This window comes from Poecilia reticulata, linkage group LG4 (assembly GCF_000633615.1).
Source record: "Poecilia reticulata strain Guanapo linkage group LG4, Guppy_female_1.0+MT, whole genome shotgun sequence".
Classification (NCBI taxonomy): Eukaryota; Metazoa; Chordata; class Actinopteri; order Cyprinodontiformes; family Poeciliidae; genus Poecilia; species Poecilia reticulata.
This window is the reverse complement of record NC_024334.1, coordinates 16459941-16479687: the sequence shown is the minus strand read 5'-3', so window position 1 is coordinate 16479687 and position 19747 is coordinate 16459941. Positions and strand designations below refer to the sequence as shown.

At 40.2% G+C, this 19747-nt stretch overlaps 1 protein-coding gene across 18 annotated transcripts in view; it reads right to left on the bottom strand.

Moving 5' to 3' along the window:
• Window positions 1-303: 303 nt before the first annotated feature.
• kif1aa (kinesin family member 1Aa) overlaps window positions 304-19747 on the bottom strand; it is a 46848-nt gene continuing 27404 nt past the window's right edge. For 4 of the 18 annotated variants that reach the window (XM_017304391.1, XM_017304398.1, XM_017304396.1 and 1 more), the window contains 24 exons: window positions 18844-18962; window positions 18622-18743; window positions 17435-17576; window positions 17095-17257; window positions 16915-17005; window positions 16717-16835; window positions 15852-15907; window positions 13762-13870; window positions 13609-13675; window positions 13422-13506; window positions 13226-13331; window positions 11069-11095; window positions 7032-7055; window positions 5922-6036; window positions 5658-5791; window positions 5471-5532; window positions 5235-5380; window positions 4662-4850; window positions 4451-4522; window positions 4229-4350; window positions 3990-4133; window positions 3398-3590; window positions 3192-3310; window positions 304-3042 (listed from right to left, as the gene is read on the bottom strand). In XM_017304391.1, the coding sequence (XP_017159880.1) occupies window positions 3000-3042; window positions 3192-3310; window positions 3398-3590; window positions 3990-4133; window positions 4229-4350; window positions 4451-4522; window positions 4662-4850; window positions 5235-5380; window positions 5471-5532; window positions 5658-5791; window positions 5922-6036; window positions 7032-7055; window positions 11069-11095; window positions 13226-13331; window positions 13422-13506; window positions 13609-13675; window positions 13762-13870; window positions 15852-15907; window positions 16717-16835; window positions 16915-17005; window positions 17095-17257; window positions 17435-17576; window positions 18622-18743; window positions 18844-18962 (2569 nt within the window). In that variant the 3' untranslated portion in view covers window positions 304-2999. The remainder of the gene's footprint in view (window positions 3043-3191; window positions 3311-3397; window positions 3591-3989; window positions 4134-4228; window positions 4351-4450; window positions 4523-4661; window positions 4851-5234; window positions 5381-5470; window positions 5533-5657; window positions 5792-5921; window positions 6037-7031; window positions 7056-11068; window positions 11096-13225; window positions 13332-13421; window positions 13507-13608; window positions 13676-13761; window positions 13871-15851; window positions 15908-16716; window positions 16836-16914; window positions 17006-17094; window positions 17258-17434; window positions 17577-18621; window positions 18744-18843; window positions 18963-19747) is intronic. The other 14 variants (XM_008407725.2, XM_008407719.2, XM_008407723.2 and 11 more) reach the window with 10 other exon arrangements.

The following is a 19747-nucleotide window of genomic DNA, read 5'->3' as shown; positions in this document are numbered from 1 at the left end:
GTCACTCTTCATCTGCCCTCTCTCGTCGGGAACTTTAGCTGGAGATAGGCACCAGCACCCCTCCCGACCCAACTAGGGACAGGGGTGTACAGAAAATGGATGGATAGATGGATGGATGGATGGATGGATGGATGGATGGATGGATGGATGGATGGATGTTACTCTTCATGATGGGAGAACCCAAAGTGAATTGTACATCATTATTCTACAATGTTGTACGGTTTAGTTTAAAAAGAACCCAACAGAAGTACTAAACCGGACCCAAAGTTATACATTATCAAAATAAAACAAACAAGTCATCGCTTAGTGTTGCATCACTTCCAGGTTTATTTAATATATGACAATGTGTTCAGTGTACACAAACATCTGACAGGAAACTCAAACAAACACTCAGACACCGACTGAACTACTGCCCATTTAGGAGTTTGTTAATGAGTGAAACCGTATGATACACAGTCCACGGCAATCATGTTTATATACAATGCAAAAATCTTTGAAGAACAATGGAATGTATTGGTGCAAAAAAAAAAAAAGAGAGACGTGGAAGCACAAGAATGTGAGATTACTTCATGGGGCAAGGGTAGGAAAAGAGAGGTTGGTGATTGTGTGTGAAGGCTGCTGCTGCAGTAGGATGGTGAGGGTAGATTCTGATACTAGAAGGAGGGCGACGGCAAAGCAACCAAGAGCATTACTTTGTACAAGACATAAAAGTTTAACTAGGCCACAGTGAACCATAATCGTCCCACACATAAGCAGACAGATTATTACATGGCGGGTCTCAGAACTTCCGCGTACATCCCCGGTGATAACCGCCTTACAATCAGTGAGGAACCCCAACCGGAAAGCAGAAGGTTCATAAAAACATTGAAGAAGAAGAATTCCTATATATTATTATTATTATACATTCAAAGTGAACTTTTAAGTGAGTGCACCAACAAAACTTTGGTTGCTTAAAAAGAAAGTCAGTAAGAACAAAATTAATCAGAAACAATTACGTACAGGTTGACTGTTAGGGCTTTGAAATAAAACAACGTGATGCAGAGTTATGAGTAAAGTACAAACAGGAGAGCATTCACCCAAGATGAAGGTGGATAAAATGCACAATGATTATGATCGGAAGGTGAGCTGTGAGATTTGAACGCCAATTCAAGCTAATTGTTGATTTATTACAACTAACAACAGTTGTGCAGGTGAGGAGATCAGTCAAACCCTCTACCACCGAATGAGCCAAAATATTTCCACATCACACAAGACTGTTAACATATCAGATATTGGATGAATCACATCTATAAAAAACACACAAAAAAAGATAGCATGTTTGTAGCTGTCTAATCGCTCCTAAAAATGCAATGCTGAGTGTGCAATATAATGGTTGCACCCGTTCCCTGCTTGTAGATGTGGTCTTTGCAGTCAGTTGTCAAACTGAGCATGCTCCGTAGGCTGGCTGACCTGAGGCATGCTAATCCACCAGAGTCACTCAACACCTCACAACCTGAGTGGTGTTAGGACACGATAAACCTCAGCTAAAATATACAACAAAGGAATAAAACGGAGTAGAAACGAAGCAATTAAAGCTACAGGTGGGTTGCATTTTAAACATTTTGCATGTCGTGTTAAGTAGAGCCCTATGCAAGCTGACAATCCTGAGATACGCTGAATCTCTTCCAAATATTTTAACCTTTCGTCTCAAATGCATATGATAAAAATACAAGAGAAAATGCAAAGTAATGATGTGACGTGCAGATGATTCATGAACATGATTACAGCAGCATGAAGGATGTGAGGTCAAAGGAATAGGAGCAGAGGCATACTGTGCAGAATGTTAGAAAAGAGAGGCACTACACTTAATATACACATATCATTCAGGAAGCCAGTTTCATATCATGTGCTGTGAGGAACCGCTGTTGTTTTCCCATTTTAGGAGGAACGTCAAGACCGACTTGATATCAAAAACGTTACCATGGGACATTGGTTGGGTCAAAGGTAAAGCTATCCTAATCGTTCGGGGCTGTTGCATTTTTCAAGTTTTCCTCAGCCCAAAGAAACCGAGCGCGTTTATTGGATTACTTTAAAAGCAAAACTGTAGGGACGAGGCTTTTATTATTCAAATAGTCCAGGAACTCATTAAAAAGTGCCGTGTGCAGAAATTGCACTGAGTACTACTTTAGAAATATAAACGTCTTTGTAAATAAATACATGCGGAAATAAATAATTAGGCTGTTAAAAATCTAAATATATCACATTTCAAACACAAGTCAGAGAGAGAGCAAGAAATTATACTGGGAGGAAAAGAAGGAGGTGATGTTTGGTTCTGTCATGTAGATGTAAAATACCCTCATACCCTAAATGATATGGATTCGCAGGCTGCAGTCTGAGGAGGTGCCATGTTGTTGCCCCACTGTCTGTGCTTAAGTTTGATGTTGAAGAAGTTTGAGTTGTTTTTTGTTTTTTAATTATTAGTTTTATTTCAGCTTTTATTTGTCTGACCGTTAAGATTAAACCAGTTGAAACTTTATGTTTTGCAGTAAAGTAGAGCAGAGAGGAACCTACATGTTTTCCTATGTTACAGATGCAAATGTAGCGATGTGAGCTTAGCTAGTAGTGCAGCGGCATTATTAAAGAATACATGTTCCTGTGTTGTTTGCTTTATTTATTTTAAGTAGTAAATGAGAAAGGCTTGATGTGTCACTGACAACAACTACAGCACGTTTATCGTACAAATGGAGTCTGGCGTGAGAAACCGCTGCCTCCTCCGTTCTCAAGCTGTGAAATAATGCAGGTACAGTACAGTGACTGATTCTTCCAGAAGTTTCTTTGCGCGTTGCTAAGGCCCGACGGAAAAAACCCGACAGCGAGGACACGAACGACGGAACGGAGACTGAGCAGGGGGGGAAGATGGCTGCCGGTGACAGTGATGGTAGAAACGAGGCTCAGCACGATGGGAATGAGGAGAACAGGGAAGTATGTACATTGTAGTCTTTGCATCTATCTTTTTTTCCTTAAATCCTCATCTGTCCGGCTCGTCTTCTCGACAGCTTTGACCTGAGAGGGAAAACAAGGACAACTTATGAGTTTTCCTTCATCTTACCAGCTGTTAGTCTTCCATGTTCTACAATGAAATGAATAATCAGAAAAAGTTCAGCCGGTTTTAACAGATATGCGACAGTTCCTAATTTAGCAAGATAACTTACCTGATAGTTCCAGCAAGAAGAGGGTTGAACGCATACAACCAGTCATGCATTTCTTTGTCATTAGTGGCTTGAAGTAATATTCCACGATGTTCTGTACACACCGCAAACGTATTTGGAGTCTGTTGAGAGAAGTATAAACGTTTATTGCGGCATACATGGATGTGGCAGAGGGGAAGTGTTCCTGGAGCCGCTGGCGTGGCGCAGACCTTCAGCATGGCCTGCTGGTCCTCACTGTACTCCACCTGGGCGGAGGACAGGTTCAGAATGGCCCGCTCCACCGTGTCTCGCTCAGAGTTGTAGATGTAAACGTACGGCCGCCGCACAACCACGTAGCGCTTCACCCAGCCGTTGGTGAGCGGCTCCAGGAAGTGGATGTAGCCCTTCTTCGATACGATTGGGCTGAAAAACACATAAATTATTACAAGGGGGCCTGGGGGGAGCAATATGAACCTAAGGTTTTATCATGGTATTTTGTGGCATTTTGTCTGCTCCCACAAAAACATTCTCATTTTTTATGTGCTTTTTTAAGAATCCAGTTGCATAAAGAAATGTGATTTGTTTCACTAACCATCACACAGTAGCTGCATTTAATCATATTTTCAAAATGTACTGATACCTCCATTGAACAAACAGTGGAGAAAAAAAAGAAAGGAAAAATATGAATCCCTACAGTTTTGGGGGGTTTAAGCATCATTAATTGGAATTTATCATAACGGTAAATCTATTTATCATGATAAATGATAAAATGATGTGATGAATGCCCACTCCTACGTTAAAAGTCAAATAATTGGGACTCACCTGACTCTGATCTCCTGTATGTCAGGGATAAGTTTTCGAGTCCGAGGTTTGACGTCAGGACCTACATTTGTGGACTTTTTGTCCGCTCCGTCCTGCTGTGGTTCAGGACTGGGGCTGACCGCACGAGACAGAGGTGGAGGAGGTCTGAGGTTAAACATAAAAAACAAACACAAAAATACAGAGTTAGACACAGAAAAATAGACCAGAAAATCATAAACAACCCAAGTGTTAGGACTAACTTGAGCTCAGTGTTGTTATAGCAACCCTCCACCAGAGAAGGGCATGTTGAGGAGGGTGTGATTGTGTTGAGAGCAGATATGGAGTAGGCGTCTCTCGGCAATGTGACAGACATCTCAGAGATCTGAAACACACACACGCACACACACACGAACACATCCAGATGTTTAAAACCGATCGGCAAACAGCGATCAAAGCTTTGTGACACATCCTTTAAACTCTACCTTGCTTTCACTGGCGCTGACACACACATGGCTGTATTCTCTGTTGAAGGAGTGAGTGAGCAGCCGCAAACACTGACAAAAAAATAAATAAATGGAGTGCTTAAGATATGACACCAAACAAACTGGATTCAATCGATTTTGTTGCCAACTATACAATATTCACATTTCAAATATGGTTAAAACGCCCAAAGAGCGCAGCGTGGCAGCTGACCTTGGCAGCGAGCTCCTTCTGCCTGTCGGTGGTTATCTCAGAGCTGAAGGCGGGCCCCGGGTCTGCCTCGGCCACTGCAGCCGACTCACTGGTCTCTTCAGTGACGCAGGACTGAAGGGACTCCTGGCCCGTCAGCAGGGTGGACTCCAGTTTTTCCCTCAGCAGGAGGAAATGTTTGGTTTTCTCCACCTGAGGAGGAGGAAACGTCAGTCCCACCTGCACTGGGACTGAAAAACTCCTCAGTAACTTTTAAAAATGCCAGTGACAGAAACTAGCTGTTTTACTATAATGCTAATCAAGTGATATTTTTAAATTTACTGTCAACTTTAAACATTTTTTTTATTCAAAAACATGACGGGCCGCTGGATGCTGGAAAACCTGCTTAAGGCTCCGAACTGGAGCCTGCATATCCGGCCCTGTATATTGTTATTGATTTATTGTCCAGTCCCAGTTTGTGGTTATTATATGATAAAATACGATCTGAATGGGTTCAGTCCCTTTTATATCCTCCAGATTAGAAAACATACTTCTCACTTTTGGTAAAGCACATATGAAAGTAACATTAGCACTTGCATCTTGAAGTAGACTGAGTTTCTCCAGCTCCCACTGGTGCTCCAGGATGAGGCTGTCACTGCGTGGCCTCCACCCCGCCAGGTTCTCCTCTCCACGGACGTAGGCCACAGAGGTGTCCAGCACTCGCCTGCGTCTCCTCTGCATGCCTGGAGTGAGGCAGAAGAGTCTGTTACTCATATCTGAACTGAACATAAGCCGAGTGTTACTGCCACACGGACAGTTTTCTTAATTCTTACCTGGACTTCCAGCATCTGCAAGGTGACACAAGCTGACCTCGTAAACTCCAGTTACTCGGTTTCTAGAAAAGAAAGAGGAATTCTCAGAGATTGCATTTTACTGCTCAGCTGCATATGAGGCGTGTGGGGGGGGGAAGGAATACTAGACCTCCACGGCTCTTTTATAGTTTGAAGCTTTTAATCTCACCCATCCGCTGCTCTCAGGCTCCCCGTACCAAAAAGGTTGCGGATCGAACGAGAGGCCGAGAGCTTGGTGTCCCGTGAGTAAAACACCATACAGATATCTTTGGTTATGTATGCAGGCTGCGTGCAGTTCTCCATCTGCAGTTGATAAAAGAGGGGGGCTTTTAAAACTTTTTTCCCCCCCTTTCTCCACAGAGGAACTCAACGCCTCACATAAGATACGGCTGTGTTACTTCAGCCTCTTATAAATGCGGGCTCTGTGCAGTACCTCCAAATAGGCCGAGAGGGTCATGTAGATCTTCTCTCCGTACGGCGTGACTCGGTTCAGGAGCAGAGAGTTGTGCATCGAGCTGTCCCAAGCAGCCTCAAAGCGGTAAAAAGTCCTGAGATGGTCCAGGACAAATACATAAACATAAGCAGTCAAAGCTGACATTTTTTTTTAATATACATAAATAAAGAAGCAGAGATGCACCAATCAGGGATTTTTCCTGGCTTGTACATATTTATGATTTTCCATTACATTTGTCTTTATGATTCCTGTTTCAGCTGATTACTGTCATTTTTGAAGGAAATACCATGCAAAAAAATATATAATGCTACTGGTTTTTGACAGGTTTTTAATTTAACAGAAAATGACGAAATTCCACTGCAAAAACACAAAATATTATCAAGTACTCTTGCACTAGTTTCTAGTGCAAATATCTTAGTACACTGAATGAGACAATACTAACTTACAGTTAAGGTTTCAGCAAGAAATAGGAGCTTGTTGAAAATTAATTCCTTAATATTGATGAAAAAGTACTTTGGAGACAGATAGTTTCACCTATAAAAAATACCATCAATATTAAGGAATAACTAACTTAAATCAAAAGTTACTTGTAACATAGTTTTGTCTTATTTCAAATGTAATTTATCTGCACTAGAAGCTAAACCAAAAATACTTAGATTTTGAGATTTTGCAGTGTGACCTTTATCTATTTTGATTGGTGCATCTCTACTAGAAACATGCTGTCTGTAATGTCTGATGTGTATAAACAAAAGATTCTGAGAAAAAGTGGGCAGTAAGACATTTCAGGAACAAACGTATTTCATATGAAAAAATATGCACTAAAATTTTGCTTTAAAAACCAAGGTCATAACTATCAATCATAACTAATTGAAAAAAACTATCTTAGAAAAATTCAGACAGTATAAACAGCATCTCCAGGTCATCATAATGCATCATATGACAGTTGTTTTTGCATGCAACACAATCAGATGATGGACTTTGAGCAAAGCACCACAGAAAAGCAATTGAAAGCAGTGATGGGATTTGATCATAGAGACAGGAAGGAATGAGAGGAGGACAGAGAAAATGGGGGACAGGGCAGTGAAATACCTATGGTCAATTCCCAGGGAAATGCTGTGAAAAAGAAGAAATCAGCAAAAGAATAGAAAGTAAGAGTTAGGAAGTATGTCGAGGCTTTGCAGTTGTGTAGCTGGGATGGTGTTTGTCTTTCTCATCATGATAACAACCCTATAGAACTCCTTGAATCCTGTGGACACTGCTGATCCGTCACCCCAGACGACCACCGAGGTGGTCATTTTTACCCCAAGCGACAACATAGCCGCTTTCTGCTTGCACGGCTGATTTACTCCGTACGCTAATGTACACAAATTTACCCGTCTACCTCAAGGGGAAATAATCACACACACGTTGAAAGCTGTAACTGCTTTGGCCCGCGGCCCAGTGACTGCCTCGAATCTAAAAAAGATTATCCAAGCAAGAATTGTATAAGGAAACCAGTGTTTTCTGTAGGCCGTAAAAGCCGGCTGAATAGGCTCTTCATGAGGTTCAGATGTTCAGCCTAGGCCACTCTTGGACTGAAATGACCTCAAGTTGAAGTGAACAATGTGTCACCCAGAAGACAGCAAACAGGCACGCACTGTTCTGGAGTAATGACAGCTCCGTGCTGTGGACACGGCAGGGAGGTGACCGAGTGCAGAGATTCCCCCTTCTCCAGTCGGTAATTAGCGCAAGCGACGTTCCAAATGGTAGAAAAGCTGTCCGCTCACACTACAAGCAAGCAATTTCCTTTTTCGAGCCGCTCCATCGTGTGCTTCACTGCTTTTTTACTGCCCACTAAAAAAATGCGGGAGCCAGCGCTGAAGTCATGCTGCTGGCGAAACATTTAAGAAGCGTTTGTTTCTGGCGTTTGGCAGAGTTTCCCCGAGGTAACAAGAAGCATTTAAATATATCCACAACATTGCAGCAATTTGGGCTAAAAGGCTGCTACTGAGGTAATGGTTCAGAGGATTATGCTTGAATAGCTATATTGATGTATTGGAATTGATGCGATCCATGTTACAGGAATTTACTTAGTGGTTGATTTGAGTTCTTGTTATGTTCTGAGATGGGAAACGCTCTGGGTTCTGAGGTCGGTGTGGCGCTCGAACCAAATAATTTTATTGGTGTCAAACTATGACATCAATGTCAGGATTAACTAGAGACAGTTTTTCTCAGCTTCCTGCACAATTTTAAAAGTGGGTTTCTACTGCCCCCTATTGGACCTGATAGGTCCTCCTCCTGTAGAAGCAGATTTTTAAAAACGTTGAGCTTGAGAACATATCAGATTCAGTCTAAAGCAGTGGTCCCCAACCTTTTTATTACCGCGGACCGGTCAAAACTGGGAAATTTTGCTGCGGCCCGGGGGAGGGGGTGGGGGGCGTGAACCGTCAAATAAGGCTTCTGCATCCCGCTAAAGCCTGAATATATCCAATTTGGGTTGTCGTGGCCTTTTTCTCGCAGCCTGTGGGGTTTTCCCTGACTGGGAACGAGAATACGGCCTGCTGAATGTGACAGGTAGCCAATCAGAAAGCGCAGTGACGTAAGAACAGAGGGGAATCCCGAACAGCTGACATATCACGCAACTGAGAGTCTGGTGGATATCGGAGATATGTGTTATTATTATATGAAAAGGTCATTATTATACATTATTATGTTTATTCAGTTAAAAATGTTAACTATGAAAAAACACAGTCACCTCCAAATCATAGTGCAGCAAATAGAGCGACTGCTCCCGTCGTCTTTCATCCACCGCCTTTTCTTTTTTGTTACATCTTTTATTTCTTAAAATGAGTCCACAAACTATCACTATTGCTTCTACATCATCATCCGTGTTAGGTTATTCTAAATTCCCGCTATGTTGGGGGTTTTACTGATTGTCCTCTGGAATCGGGATGTTCGTGACTGGAATCGTTCATGCCGTGTGGCTGGAGACCGAACTTGTACTTTTATCAGCTCTGTGGTCTCAGAGGTTTGGAGAATCGCCCCGTCTAAACCAGACTTAAGACTCACAAGCTCTACTCATCTCCTCTCGACCACTACCCAAACGCTCTGACTCTGGTCGCTATGGTAACGTTTATATATCCCTTCAAAATAAGATACAGATGCGCCAGAAAAATGAATATTTTACTTTCGTGAACATTTTAACTCACGATAATGACTAACAGGAGCCCTGAGCTTGTTTCTCTGCAACAAGACGGTTCTATCTGGGAGTGATGAGAGACAACGACACCCGAGGTGTGTTGATTGAGCACAGCGTGCTTGGTCTCTACGCGGCAAAGCAGCTTGAAGCTTCATTGCCTCATTAGCTGCCGGTCGCCGCATGTTACGCAGAGCGGGCTTGTAATGTGGGACTCAGCTACCGGTCCGAGATAAATCCATTCTCCTGTCTCTTCTCTGGGTCTTTTCCCCTTTGCAAAGAAACTTTACAAAGACATCTGATCTGCTTCTTACTCATTTTGCTACTTGTGGGCTCAATGTTGGTGCGCAAGTAACCGAGAGAATCCGGTTAAAGGATTTTCAAAATAAAATATCCCCCAGACTCAAATAATACATAAAACGGAAATATTTACTTATTTCTTGAGCGGCCCGATACCAATTGGTCCATGGACCGGTACCGGTCCGGGGGTTGGGGACCACTGGTCTAAAGTATACAAGTGCACCTCAATAAATTCTAACACGCATAGTGTAATTTATTTCCCCACATAACATAAAAAGGGTAAACTGTTCTGTAATTTAATTACTTACATTAGCTGCGTTTCCATTACACATGTGCGCAAAACATTGTCAATATTACATTAATATTGACAAGACATAATTTTACAATAGTGGTGTTTCTATTAAATAAGAAACTCAATTAAAATCACACATGAATCAATTTGTTCACACAATAAGTTATTAAAAAACGTTGCATCATCATCCGTCAACTACTTCCTATTGTTTTGCCACTCAATAGGACTCAGCAGTTACCCGAAATAATCAACATTACAAAAAATAAATGCCTGAAATATCACTCTGTATTTAAAGGGGCAGTAATATGTAAAATCAACTTTTGAGTTTTACTCCATGCTATAATGTAATTCCCTCATCATTAACAAACATGGAGTTTTGCCTCGATTCTTTCGTGCATGCTTAAGAATCTCCCATGGCAACTGTTCACCTGTGCAAAACGCCTGGTTGGACCTAGCACCGCCTTCAAAAACAAAGTTTCTGTTCAGAGCTGCAGTTAAGCTTCGGAGTTTCCACCTCACAGAGCAGCCCTTCTCCCATAACTCCCCCACTCAGCTCCTTCAGACTAGTCAGCAGAAATTAGCAAACACCTGGTGGAACTACACGTCAGCTGAGCTTGTTAAACAGCTACTTCTCAGTGCATCGCTGGTGAAAACGTTGTTAAAGAGTTAATAGGAGTGATGTAATGAAGTCATATTTGATATAAATAGCATTTTTTTAACAACTGAAGTTAACATATTTACTCAACAGATAAAATGGCACTATGTGTCTGGAAAATACATACTGCTCCTTTAATGGATCAATATGAATTTTACTATATATTTACTGAATGAATAATTTATTCTTTAGGAGATGCACCTATAAATTAGCATCTACACTCAACCAGAATTTTTTTTTAATAAGGTGCTATGAAAGCTTGCAATACTGTAACATATATTTACTGTCCAAAGAAAAAGATTTCCTCTGGACTCTGTGCTGTTAGAGGCTTCTTGGAGTTGATGTTGAGACAGTTTGACGCTGGCCCCATGACACCTCCAGCACAGACACAGCCAGGAACGTTAAGCAAAGCAGAGCCATGCAGACCCTGTCCTTCCACAGCGACTAACGTCCAACACCGGCCCAAACACACATCCAAGCACAGCAAGAGCAAGAGACCTGGGAACATGCAGGGTTGCATCCTTCACCCCTCAAGAGCGGAAGGAAACAAAAAGGAACATATAAACTGCTGGAAGTCATGAGAGAGAGCAGGTGAGTAAGGAACCAAATCACAGGCCGACTAGAGAGATGGCAGGGTGTTAGGAAGGTTAGAGAGATGTGGTGTCAGTGTAACAAGATCATGAAAACGGAGGCAAATAATATACCTAGGCATGTCCGAATCAAGAAACTGTCTGCAGAGCAAAACAAAAAAACAAACAAAAACAACAAAAGAACAATATTCTGTTAGTGGACTGAGGGGAGAAAATGTTAGCATTCATTTGTACTTTGATTTTTATCCAAACAAGACAACAAGTGGAATCTCAAGTGCAGTTTTAAATCACCAAAATTAAACCAAGCCTGAGAACTACAAATTAAAATGTTATGAACTTTGCTTCCAACCCAAACTGCTCATTTAAAGTACTTTATTTCATTTATTTGTTTTCATCTATATATATATTTCTTAGTTTTAGTGATTTTTTTTACTTTTCTTTTGGTAGCTGAGAGATTAAGGAGTTAAAAAATATATTTATTTAAAAGGTCAGTCATTTTTCCTATCATTCACAACTTTCTCTAATGTGTCCTTGTCTTCTATCCTGCTAGAGAGAATAATTCTGAAAATGTAATATTTGCTTTTTTTATTTTTTTTAAAAAGGTGCATAATTTAAGATTTATCTGATCCACATAAATGAACAATAAGGTTAGTTATTTGTTAATATAAAAAATAATTATTTAAAATTGTGACAGAGATGTAAACACAGCTCTGGAGCTTTTTGCTTCTCATTGTGTTCAAATCTATACTTTATTCAGATCAGTTTTAATGCTGACAGTTCCTGCATTTACTGTAGTAAAAATGTATCAAACTGGACAAACTCTCACTGTAGGCATTCTTTAGAGATATCTACTGCCCTCTTGTGGCCATAAATCACATATGAACACTTGAATGCTCATTAAAGCACATGGATTTCTCTAAGGTATAGTTGATTATGAAAAAGCATCACCACATATTGACATAATAATAACTCCTAGTCCTTGAACGCCAGGATTCAACACAGTGTTAGATGATGTGATGATGGAATGCTCCGTTTACAGAACACAGCATTTAATCTAAAGCAAATGTATTTAAGATATATATAACTAATTTTTATAGGCAATCTACATTAAACTGGCTGTGTTCGAAAGACAAATCTTTTGTTAAAAAGCACTAAAGATTGAATGAATGTTTTTACTTTAAATTACAAATGTAAATGCTTGTTAAAGTTGCATTATATAACTATTACAAAACTAAGCCTTTTCAATGTTTATTAAAACTATCACCATGTCGTGACAAATTGGCATCAGACAGAGAATCTGTGAAAAAATTGAGCTCCTCCACCTCTTCCCTGAGTAACTATTGTGCTGTGAAAAATGCATCGCTTCTGGTCAGAATCAACCAATCAAGAGCCAGGAGGAGGGTCTTAGTGCTGTCAATCATCCTCCCAAATGCGCTCAACTTGCTAATGGTGGAAAAACAACTTACTGTTCCAGGAAAACTGTTGTAGGTCGTCATTGGTGGCATTTGTGGCAGGCTATGTTGAAGTGAACCAGCTGTTTTAGCAAAGTTAAAGTCGGAGAGCTTGAGCATGAGAGTGATTGGCAGTGCTAAGACCCTCCTCCTGGCTCTGATTGGTTGGTACTGACTGAACGGTATATTTCTGAAGCTAGCACTGGGAGGAGGAGGATTAGGTCAATTTCTTTTCCACATATCTGTCTTTTACACAACATAATGATAATTTAACAAATATGTAAAACATATTTTTCTATAAAGGTTACATAAGGATTTGTGGTATTACAATGTTCACTACACAGCTTGAGTTTAATAGATACATAATCGAGACACAACAGAAAACCTGATGAACACAGAGAGGCGCTACATGTAGGTGCTATGATGAGGCACAATTCAACACCAGGGAGGGTCACGAAACCAGCTTGGTTCAGGGTAATCCTCTCTACTGTTCCTGCTGATGCTGGAGGTTTAGTCCTTTTTTTAAAAAGCTGTGGTAATGCAAGTTAATTCATGCAGACAGAATAATAAACTTGTTTTTGTGCCGTGCTTCTGTTTTGGACATGCGATGCTCTGTGGCTAACTGCAGTGCATAAGCTGCATGAGCAGTTTAAGAGAAGTTAAAACAAAGACCAAAAAGTTATAAAGTACAGTGATTTCCAGGTTCAGCCAAAGTGCAGTGATACTATATATCAAGCATATTATCTGTTTTGCAGCTTTAGTAGACAGGTGGCTCTTCAAAAGTGATTTATCTGTGCTCATGGTCTCTAGCTACACATACCTGTCATCCTGCAGGGGCTTGACATAACCAGCAGATAAGATGTTAAGTGAGAGTATGTTCGGGTCGATGACGGTCTCGTCGGCTTCCAGGGTGTTGCGTAAACGCCCTGACAAAGCACACGTGTATTTGTGAGAACTGTTCCTGCACATTCCTGATGAACTGCTTCAGATCAAAGAAACCTGAAAGATAAACTTACCCACAACTAGCTCTCGGACGTCGTTCCACTCTATGTCTCCAGCAGACTCGTGCACGATGGTGACAGCTATTCTCCTCTGGAGGCCCTGGAGTAAAGCACGGAACGAAGGGATTCATGGTTTTGTTCAACAGGTCTTTGTTTCCTTTGAATATATAGGTATTTCTATGTTCTCATGGTGCGACCACACCTGGTGCAGTAGGAATGTACCCTGGCATGGCAAGCCTCCTCTGTGGTCTACGACTGCAGGGATGTAACTTGGATAAACCAAAATTACAAACAAGAATTAATGGACAGTAAATCTTATCCAAATATTTCAATTCCAAATATTTGCTGGACTCACTCTCCGTTGGCCTCAAGCTCGCAGATCTCAAAGAACACCATCAGATCGTGTTTACAGTGGCGAGGGCCCGCCTGGGGACGCATCATCGCCTTCAGCTTGGTGGCAGGCACTAAGTCGAAACATGTTTCAAAATGTTATGTGAGAAAAAGCATGGTGAGGTGAGAACATACAACTATAAGCTAGCCTACGAAGGAGAGAGAACGGGCAGATGAAAGGAAATCCGGTGCAGGTAGAAAGTACAGTTTTGGAGAGACAGAGCACCTTTTCTAGAAAAATATTCATAAGCAACTTTATAGCTTTTACTTAAAGCTCAATGCTAATAAATCCATGTGTAATAATGCTCTTTGGTCATTCCCAATGTGCTAAAGGCAAAGGGAATTAATTGTACCTTTCCCTTAACTTTTACCAAAAGAGTTGAATATTCAGACAGATTGGAAACTGACTGCGTCTCTCTAACTTACATGGAACAACCTGAAAAACTCACTCAAAATAAGTTCACATGCACAAGTGTGGTGTGCATTTATATTCACGTCACTTCACACCAAAGTAAAATCCAAAGGAACCAGCTGCCATCAAAATTCAACTAATCAGGTGTAATTTGTCCTCAGTAAATCAACTAGAAAGCCACTGAAAAGAGCTGTTTGTTGTTTGGCACAAACCAATTAGGCCATTCAGCTAGCAAGTGGACAAGCCGCAGCTACAACGAGTAAATTAGATCAAGTAAATGTATAGGCTAAAATTACAAAGTGAAAGTAGAGATTTTAATCCAACTAAGAATTTGAGAAAAGACTTGAAAACCAAAGATCACACATCCTTACCGTCTATTTCGCTATTTCCATCACTTAGCGAGAAAAATGTTCCTGCTAAGTGGCTTCAACTGTAAATAATGTTTTCCAAATTTAGGCTTTCAATCAAATGCACTTTATTACAAAACTGTGCAGTTTGAATATCAAGTGCTTTCAAGGACTTTATAAAGAATCTGACTGAGCTTCAGTGATTTTGCAAAGAATGGGCAAAAGTTTAGTCTGCAGCTGTTATTACAGAGAAAGGTGGTGCTACAAATATTAACATGGGGGGTGAACAGAAATAAAAAACTGAAAAGTGTAAACTTTTTAGCAGTTTTCATTTTGCACTGAAGAATTTTGAAAACCATGTGTGATGGTTCTACTACAACCCAATTTTGTTCTCTTCTGTGAACAATCAGATAAAATCCCAATAAAATAGATGAAAACGTGACAAAACTGTTGAGAGGATGCTAACACGTCTGCCAAATGTTTCTACTTGCCTTTTTCTGAAGTTGTTATTTCAGTTTTTGTCCCATTACATTTATTTTTTAGGAATTTGACATTGCTGTGAGATTTTAATTTCCACAGAAGAACTTCAGTTCTACTTTATATTCGAAAAGCAGAATACGCAATATCATAACCGTGTCTCTACATAGTAAAGTGACAGTATTTTTAAGGGTAGAAGGCAGAATGATGAAGTTGAAGAGAAGCTTACATAAGGAAGTGCAAGGGTTCACCACAGAGACTAACAGACACACACACAGCACCAGAGAGCCAATCCAAATGCAGAATCCTAAAACAGGAACACTTTTAATATTTCAATTTACCAAAAATATTTATGTATTAGCAGAATTTATACAAACAATAACATGTCATTAGAAAAAAAAACCTAATTATTTCTGTTAACAAGAGGAAAAAAAGGTTCCGGTTGCAGGATTCTGTTGGATCTGACAGCATGAACCAACCGGGTTTCTGAGCTTTAATAACTGAACAGATAGAGACGGGCGGGGCTGGCAGCTGAGCTCGCTCGTTTGCTTCCAGCAGGAAGGAAGCGGCCAAGCCAGCAGCGGACAGGGCGTGGCCCGACAGCGAGTCCACCAGCGCCCCATTGAACACGTCAGGGACCAGGTATCGGATCAGGTCCAGGGACTTCTCCCGATTGGACGAGTCATCAGAGTCCACTGCTCACACCCAACAACATGAAGCTAAGATGACACGACTTGCAAACGAACGACGTACAAAAGATGCAAAAGCAACATAAAATAACCAACAGCTAACTAGCGACAGCAGCTGGGAGTTTCTTACCTGGTTTGGAAAGAGGCATCACTTGTGGAAATTGCCTTTTGCATGCATGAAGCGGACTGGATGGAACAACACAGTCACATGTAAATAGAAAAACAGACTCATATTTTCTATGTATCTGTGTTTTCAAGGTAAGTTTTCAAACTTTTCCAGCATCGCATTTGGAGATAAAACAACAAAAATGAACTAAAAAATCAGGTTTCAATTCATTATATATCATTTATTGCTGTTAGTAATAGTCTTGTTATAGTATTCTAGGTAAACTAAAATAGAGCAAAATGTTATGTTTTGAAATGTCTCTCACACAACCTATCCACCTGACTGGTTCGAGAACAAAACACTGATTTCACAAATATTCAATTAACATCTAAAATATAAGCCAACCTTTATTTCATCACACAGATCAGTAATGTCAATGAGCCATTAGAAATAAACAATATTCACAACGCTGAAACAATCCAAACAAATCATGTTCAGGTAAATCACCTCCCTGCTCAAATGACATGCTTAAACAGAATATATAAATAATGTCACGAAAAATCTCTAAAATATGTTCTCACTACGTTTTCTGGCATTTAACAAATAGAAATAATTTTAGTAATTCTAACTAATCTAAAACAAGAAAACTTTGGTCGGTTTTAACTTTAGATTGTGATTAAATAATATGTTTATGTCTTTGTATTTGATGTTTAAAAATATCAAGTTTCAACTGTAAGTAATGTTTTCCAGATTTCATCTTAATCAAAAGTTAGATTGCACTTTACTACAAAACTGTGCAGTTTGAATACCGAGCATTTTCAAGGACTACACAGAAATGAAGCTCTTTCCAAGCGCCTGTACGAGCCCTGTGTGTGACCAGGCGTCTCACCTGATGACGTCTTTACACAGAGGAAGAAAAGGTTGTTTCTGGTAGTGACCAAACACCTCAAAGACAATCGGTTGAATCTTTATGTAGTCCACAAAGGACTTGGTCACTTCAACAGCAATCTACACAAACAAACCAAAACAAGCAGAGTTCCATATGTAGTTGTAATAAAATAGTGTTAGTTCATGATTTGTCTCTTACATTCTGCACGTGGTAGAAGCCCAGAGGAGGCCCGTGTCCGGTGTTTTTCAGCGGCTCCGTAGAGAAGGCCTCGTCATGCCGATGGATGAAACTGAAAAAAAAAATGGAAACAAATGAAAAAGAAATAAAGGACGAATAAAGACTAATTAGGGCATTTACTTTGGATGGACACTGACTTACTTAAACTGACAGAAGATGTCGGCATATTCGGCAGAAATGCTGGAGGCCTGCAGGACAGTCACCCTGAAGGTGAAAATGTTTCCGATTTTCAGGTGCTCCAAAGTCGCATCTAAAGCTGCATCCGGACCCGCCTTCGCTGGATTCTCCAACTCATCTGCACCAGCTGATGTGAATAGAAAAAAACAAAAAATGGACTTGAATTAAACTCTTTAGGTTTAGTTTAGATCCTGTGAAAGCATTGGACACAGCGGCTCCAGTATTTTTCTCATAAGCAAAGGAAAACATCACACACAAGCACCCGGAGGAGTAAGCTATCCATTCACTCATAAGACATGGTTACCCGCACATGTGTTGTTGTTGACCTCGTCTGCTGACGGGCTCATTTCAGCATTTTGGCCTTCCCCTTCCACGATCCGAAGCTCTTCCTGAGAAACCCCTGTGTAGCTCAGTCCAACTCCGACAGAGCACGACTCCGACTGGAACTGAACACGTGAGGTGAAAACACAGCAGTCAGTAAAGACACGGCTTTTAAAAAGCATCGCTGCTTCTTGTTCAAATGCCCCAATGTTACTCATGAGGTGACTTGTGAAAACAACTGGTTGGTTTTGTTTTTATTTAGGGCATTACAATAAAAGAGGGGTAAACCCAAAGACAGATCGTACTTTTCCCATTTTTTGGGGGGAATACTGTGAAAGTCACGTATTGCTTTCCTTTCACTTCACCATTAGATATTACTTTGTGTTGCTCTGTCACATTAAATCCCATTTACAGACATGCATCTGCAGCAGCAACAAGTGAATAAGGTCAAGGTTTGTGAATACTTATACAAGGCACTGAAATGTATCTAGGGCTGAAATGATTTATCTGATTCATCATGATTAGTCACTAATTGAAATAATTGTCAACTAATCTAGTATTCGATTAATCATTAACAGAAGCATACAATCTAAAAATTAAGCCAAAATTGTTAAAAAAACAAACATTTTGCATTTGAGATTAAGAAATCCATCTTTGTCTGTAAATATGTTCGACCCAAAACTCCTCTAGTTGCATAGTTTAAGCTTCACCTGGTTCAGATTCTATAGAAAAAAAATTATTTGGCGTTTCTAATCGGTTATTTAAAAAAATAATAAACAGATCAGCCACGTAATGTGTTGTTAAGTCCAGCAGAAAAAGCTTCCCGGGCTTCTATTTAAAGTTTCCTTACATAGAAACTTTGAATAAATAATTGAGCAAACTGTACCTATTGACTAGTAGGATCAATTAGAACGTATGAGTGATTGAAATGAAATTATGTTTTTTAATTGTGAATTTGTGCTACATAAGTGAACTGAATTAAACTTTTCACATGTTGAGTTTAAAAGTATTTTTTAGCTGCAGATGCATCGTTTGCTACAAATGTTTGTTTTCTTATTTTAAAAAGAATTTAATTTTAATGTATTTATTTTGGATTATATGAAAAATATCTGATTAATCAATTAATCAGCTGAATAAAATGTTACATTAGCTAAAACAATGGCATCATACATTTTTCCTCCCTACTTTCTCGTACTGCTGATCCTCAAAAGAGATTTTGGCCGTGCCCGACTGTCTCACGCCGGAGCCGTAGTCAGGAGCTTCCTCGTCGGCTGGAGGGAAACAGAGAGCACCTTCACTTCATTCCCTCCAGAAGTCGCACCCAGCGTGTCTTTTCAGCCGCTTCACGCCGACAGAGGCGAGCGACAGCAAGACGGCGGGTCTGGGCCTTACCTGATATGGCCTGAACGGCCACGCGCAGGAAGCCCTTCACCTCTCCTTTCTCACTGACGATGGCCACGCGGTGCACCAGAGGAACCGGGTACAGCAGGTTGCTCAGATAGACGAAAGCCCTGCGCGGTGGAAGAAAATAAATAAAGAAAAAAAAACAGGCAAAACATTAAAACACAAGCAGACGTGGGAAGGAGAAAGAGACGGTTGACATTTAGTACATCTCCACCGGGCAGGACAACAGAACACAGAGCTGCGAAGCAACCAAACAGAAGCTGGGATTGCTCTTGCGATGGCCATGGTTGCCCTTTACTATTGCTTTGTTAAGGGTGTTTCTTCCTTTATTAATAAGCTAATATGTTAAGACAGTTATGGCCTGCATGCAATATTCCTGTTGCTTTTAATACGAATGAAGCCTTGGCGAGGCTTAGGAGCATGTGTGCAAGAGTAACTTTAGATCTGTAAAAATATATCAAATTTATGATCAGGAGTTGTGCACTCACTGCAGAAAGCAAGGGCTTCCTTTGTGAGCTCAACGATTTTACAGATTTAATTTTGCTTTTGTACATCTAAGGCAGGTCAAATGTAATCATGAAACTAATTTATGATTTAAAATAAGATTTAAATACTCAAGAGTTGGCACTTAAGTCACTCTGCATTACAGTTGCCTTGATAAAGTATTGGTAACCTTGAACATTTTCATGTATTTTGGGGGGAATTTTAGTGTGATAGAAAATTTTTGTTTTTAAAGTTATATTGGTAAATGATAAAAATACAAATAAAAATTCCTTCCAGTTTATTATTAGTTCTATCACATTAAATCTGCTAAAACACAATTTTATTACTTTTTTTTTTGAGTTAGCTTAACAAAATGTGAAAAAGTTCAAGAGGTATGAATACTTTTGAA